The following is a 6,000-nucleotide window of genomic DNA, read 5'->3' as shown; positions in this document are numbered from 1 at the left end:
CTGCCGACTCATAGAGAAAGCACCGAGAAACTGAGTCCAGGCAAGTGTCTCGGGCGAGCTCGGTCACGGCCGCGGCTGCTCGCGGCTGACTCCGCCGTCTACCTGCCATCCGCGCTCGCAGGCGCACGCGCACTCCGCCGCCTCAGTGATTACGTGTCGGTTGCTGGCCTCTTATCACATCTAGTTATCGCTGACAAGTGTTACGATCGGTGCTCCTTATCAAGGTATCGCCTTTTATCACCTCACATATGTGGAATTGTGGATACAGCCTGTAACGTGTTACCTTATATGGTCACGAAATTGAGCCAGTCCGCCATTGGTTGAAAATAAGCTCTTGATAGTACGTAAACGCTCTGATAAGACGGCTTTTATATAGTTTATCCGCAAGCGCCAATCCTCATTTAGTGCAGTGTGCTTGACCGGAGCACATCGGAGTCGCACCTACTTTTATTACTCAGTACAAACTAACAGTAAGTTTTAATTTTTAATTAAAATAAATTGAATAGTTTATGCTCACAGCATTGTCTGAGCGGGTCTCAGTGTTTGAATAAATAACAATGTGAACAATGTGAAATTCGGGATAAAGATAAACGAAAGGATTGCATAATGCGTGTTACGTAATTCGGTGAAGTGAAGAAGGTTTTTTATTGCTTCATTCATATTTGAATGAAACATTTCTTCCGCCTAGAAAGTAAAAACATAACGCAATTGTTTCAGACTAAATCAAAATGTGCGACGAGGAAGTAGCTGCGTTGGTAGTGGACAATGGCTCCGGCATGTGCAAGGCTGGGTTCGCAGGAGACGACGCGCCGCGCGCCGTGTTCCCCTCGATCGTGGGCCGGCCGCGCCACCAGGGCGTCATGGTCGGTATGGGCCAGAAGGACTCGTACGTCGGCGACGAGGCGCAGAGCAAGAGAGGTATCCTCACGCTCAAGTACCCCATCGAGCACGGCATCGTCACCAACTGGGACGATATGGAGAAGATCTGGCACCACACCTTCTACAATGAGCTGCGTGTGGCGCCCGAGGAGCACCCCGTGCTGCTCACCGAGGCTCCCCTCAACCCTAAGGCCAACAGGTAGGTGTCGTCTCCGCCGCCGCTTCCGTCTCTTGACGTGTGACGCGTGTGTCAATGCCAGTCGCTAATGTGTCACTTGTTTGTTGCAGGGAGAAGATGACCCAGATCATGTTCGAAACGTTCAACACCCCCGCCATGTATGTGGCCATCCAGGCTGTGCTGTCGCTGTACGCGTCCGGTCGTACCACTGGCATCGTGCTGGATTCCGGTGACGGTGTCTCGCACACGGTGCCCATCTATGAGGGCTACGCGCTGCCGCACGCCATCCTGCGTCTGGACTTGGCCGGCCGTGACCTCACCGACTACCTCATGAAGATCCTCACGGAGCGTGGCTACTCATTCACCACCACTGCCGAGCGTGAGATCGTGCGCGACATCAAGGAGAAGCTCTGCTACGTCGCGCTCGACTTCGAGCAGGAGATGGCCACCGCCGCCTCCAGCAGCTCGCTCGAGAAGTCGTACGAGCTTCCCGACGGCCAGGTCATCACCATCGGAAATGAGCGATTCCGTTGCCCTGAGGCTCTCTTCCAGCCCTCATTCTTGGGTATGGAAGCCAATGGCATCCATGAGACCACTTACAACTCGATCATGAAGTGCGACGTTGACATCCGTAAGGACCTGTACGCCAACACAGTCCTCTCCGGAGGTACCACCATGTACCCCGGCATCGCCGACCGCATGCAGAAGGAAATCACAGCCCTCGCACCCTCCACAATGAAGATCAAGATCATCGCGCCCCCAGAGAGGAAGTACTCCGTATGGATCGGCGGCTCGATCCTCGCCTCCCTCTCGACCTTCCAGCAGATGTGGATCTCGAAACAGGAGTACGACGAGTCCGGCCCCTCGATTGTGCACAGGAAGTGCTTCTAAGCGCCCGCGTGAGACTATACATTGTTGATGATGCCCTACAACAAGCCCCATTTCGGGCGGCTCAAATTACGCTTGTGATCTATTATTTAAGTGCAGTATTTAAATAGGTTGTAAGGTATCGTAATATGCATATTACGTAAAATCCAACGAATCGTTATTGATTCAGTTTTTGACAAAGATTTTTTAATTTATTGTTACTAACCAACGTTTGTAATAAAAGATAATTTATATACCGGTATAAAGATGTATTTTATTGAGGTTCCTTATCGATGTGTATACTCTACCCATATATAGTGGAGTCGTTATCTGGCGATAGCGGTGACTCGTCGCGATGCAAGTGAAAGATCGGCATATCGCGGCCGTCACGAGAAATCTCTTAAAATTGCAACTTGATAAAGTGTTCATAGTTTCACTCGATTCCATGCAAAGTCATCCGACACTCTTACTCTAAAAGAACTTTCATAACGGGAGAAAATTTTAGCAAGAACATTCAAATTCATTTACTTATCTTGTTCAAATTAACAAGTTCCTCCATTTTACATTCATCGATACATGTTCACGATAAATTGAAAACTTCAGTGATCTAGGGCACCTTAGTCTAACAAAAAACGTATAGATCTATAAAAGTAAAGGCTCATACTAATCGTGGTAATGGGTAAATTGGATTTGGATTGGGAGTGGGCATTATTAAGTTCATGGAAAATACTGTAACATAATGAACCGCGCCCTTTGTAAGTTTCCTGTTTGGTTACAAAACTATTTTCAGCTGTGATAAGTAATGTTGAGTATGTGGTAAACATGTGGTCATCATTATTTTAACTCTATGTTTTGACGTCAGTGCTAAGCCCATGATAAGGCCAACAATCGTTCACATACAATCATGTCATCGGAATTTGGTTCTATTATTAGATTTATCATTCTTGGACATTCACTTGTATTTTATTTTATTTATATATCTATAGTTTAGACAATAGGGTAGATAAGAATCTACTAATTATCAATGATAATTTACCTCCTTGTAACTTAATAGTACTTAGTAAAGTACTACCTATATTTTTTTGAAACCGTAATATTCAGTGTCTGGTTATTTTTGCTAGTTTTGAGGAAACAACACTCCAGTTCAGAATATTCCTGAACCACAAGGTAAGGAAAATGAATCGAAAAATCTTCTCCATTATAGAAAACAATTTAATTACAAATACTCATATTACGCGGAAAAATTAATATGAAAATTTATAAATAAGTAGTCACGTACTTAGGAATTCAAAATTGTTAGTTGAAATGTACACCACATACATACAATCATATATTATAGGACATGCACGCTCATAATATTATCGTAATGTACAGTCAGATACCTACACAAATCGAGGAAAAGCGAACTAAAATTACAAATGCAGTATCATCACCATGGTGATAGTGGTGACCATGCAAGTACCGCGAAAGAACCTTCTTCGCTTATCACGCTGTGAAATACCGTTATAGACTTGTTCAAAGTAAACTGGTCTAAAAATAAGCGGGATGTCTGACCTAGAGTAACGTTTGGAAATAGTCGAGGTGTAAAATTAGCAGTGTGAGCAGACACACCTACTGTGACGTCATCGCTGCAGCTATTCCTGGGCCGAACGTTTGTTTTGACGTTGAAAATATCCGGCGAGACGGGAGGTATCACTAGACTCTGCTGTTCAGTTGAAAATATTACGATATAAAGCGAGGTACGGGTGATGTGTACTATTACATTCACTTCGCGGCTTACACATCCATTGGTTTTCGATCATGCGTTAATTGATTAACTGTTTATATTTTCTTTATTTTAAGTTTTTGATTCTACGCACAGATCATTCGGACAGTTTATTAAGTATATATTAAGTAAGCGTACTTAGCGGCACTTCTTGTAATTACCTATAAAACCATAACGGTGTTTTTACAACTTCAATTTTTTAAAGGTACAATTTTGGGCACCTCCGGATAATATACAGTACCATAGGTATTGTACAGTAAAAATGCTAAGTTCGCTCAATAATACCAAACTTATTACTTTCGTAGAAGTTTCAAAGTTGTGAAAGCGTGAACGTAATGCAATGAAATAATAATTCACATCTGCGGTAGAAACTTGTATAAAATAAATTGCTTATTATACAAACTTAACGGCAGAAATATTCATCTCTTTTAACTTATTTGTACGTACTGTTCTAGCATTCTAAATAAAATAAGTAAGTGAGACTTGGACATCGTTTAGGCCCTGCGCAGACGACAGACTATCCGTGACGCACTTTTTAGTCTGTGAAAATATAACCTATGCAATTATATGCAGTAACGCGCCGGACTTTTTACGCGTCGTGTGCGTTACTGCATATAATTGCATAGGTTATATTTTCACAGACTAAAAAGTGCGTCACGGATAGTCTGTCGTCTGCGCAGGGCCTTAATGTTCTAAAAAATCAGTAAAACACGATGAAAGAAAGTTTTATTTTAACTCATCAATTATGTTGTCTCCTTTTACTTTTTGAGGCGATTCATTTCTTTCCTATACAATCACTTTAAAACACCAATCGATACTAAGCAAGGTTTCATGTTGTTTTCTGATGTGTCCACTCACTATCCCAATATTATTAACAGGCGTGAAGTGTGTATCATCTTTGTATGTTCTTCCATATCAGCATCACATAATAATGTATACCTAAGCTTGAAAAATATACAAAAATAACAACATTTTTTTTTAAGTGACTTATTGGAGATTTGCCGCAGATAGCATTAACTATTTGGCCGGACAAATTGGGAGCGCTGAAGGCTCTCATCCGGTACAACGTTTAAGACAACAGGTCTGAGGGTGTCCAGTTGGGCACGAACCTCGGCTCAGGGCGTCTTCTGGGAGGAAAAATATTTGAAAGAATTATTCGACCCTAGTGGGTCGATAGCGATTAGCGCTGATTGAGGGAAATCGTCGACCACGCCGGCGGGGTCGGTATCGGGGTCCTGAAGTGTTTGGTGTTCGGAGCTGATTGGCTGCCTCTATAGCTAGAGAAATTGGGTCGTCGGGATCGTATATTACGTCCTTCAGACGCCGATACTTTTCAGTACCGTCCCTAAGCGGAATGTATTCGGAAGCCGCAACTACCAAGGGCTTTGGGGAAATAAGAACAGCACACTCAATTATTACATAGATAAATATAGGTACGAGTAGATTAACCAGTTGTGCTAGGTTTAGATTCTGATTTTATATATTTATCGAGTGTTGTAATTACGGCGGCCATTAGTACTAGAGTGGCAATCAACTGACGGGTCAATAACCTGTCGCGTAAAGGTCAATGACTAAGTTATTATAGTACAGGAGTTCAGTTGCTTATCATCTCTCGTATGTCGTTAAAGTCGACAGATGGAGGTATATTACGTAGGGATAAGGATTACGGACTAAATAGTATGTAGGTAGGTATATGGGCAGAGGAAGGTACTCCAAGACGTCAGAAAAGCCAGAGCCATCTAAGCCGAAGGGCTCCAATAACAGTTGGGCTGTAAGCTGCCGCGACAGCCGACTGTTTCATGATTTGTGACTCTACCACCACCCCAATATAGATAACTGTGGTCTGAAATGGACTATGAGGTTTCTAGGCTACCTAGAAGTCTCCCAAATCGCAAATTTATTTTTGAGCTTTATTTGCCTTCTTGGCAACATACGTTAAATGGAAAGTAAGTACCTAATTATTGATTTATCCGTATAAATTAAACATAAAGACTTATTGCAGCAACAGTGATAATTTGCGACAAAAGAGCAGGCCCGTGATGCTCTGTGTTTGCGTACCGTTAGTTTGCGACTATTAAAATGGACTATGAGATAATGAGATCGCATTAATTCGTATGTCTGACAAAATAGGTACCTACATACCTATCATGTACGAGTAGGTTGATACCTTGACACCTACAATTCGTCATCACGAAATTGGTAGGGAACTGGCACACTTAACGGGGATTAGGGCGGGAGTCTATTGCACTCATATTGTCCAACAAGAAATGTGTCTAACTACATAAAAGTAGGTACTTTAATGATTTATAAA

General features: G+C 42.7%; 1 protein-coding gene across 1 annotated transcript; it reads left to right on the top strand.

The window, feature by feature from the left end:
- The first annotated feature begins 312 nt into the window (after positions 1-312).
- Positions 313-2,190, top strand: LOC126368944 (actin, cytoplasmic A3a). The gene is made up of 3 exons (XM_050013207.1): positions 313-470; positions 718-1,078; positions 1,168-2,190. Exons 2-3 carry the CDS (start codon positions 729-731, stop codon positions 1,946-1,948), a joined length of 1,131 nt encoding a protein of 376 aa, XP_049869164.1. The 5' UTR covers positions 313-470; positions 718-728; the 3' UTR covers positions 1,949-2,190.
- The last annotated feature ends 3,810 nt before the right edge of the window (positions 2,191-6,000 follow it).

Source organism: Pectinophora gossypiella, chromosome 8, assembly GCF_024362695.1.
Source record: "Pectinophora gossypiella chromosome 8, ilPecGoss1.1, whole genome shotgun sequence".
Classification (NCBI taxonomy): domain Eukaryota; kingdom Metazoa; phylum Arthropoda; class Insecta; order Lepidoptera; family Gelechiidae; genus Pectinophora; species Pectinophora gossypiella.
Note: the sequence above shows the minus strand (reverse complement) of the source record. Positions and strands in the feature narration are given on the sequence as shown.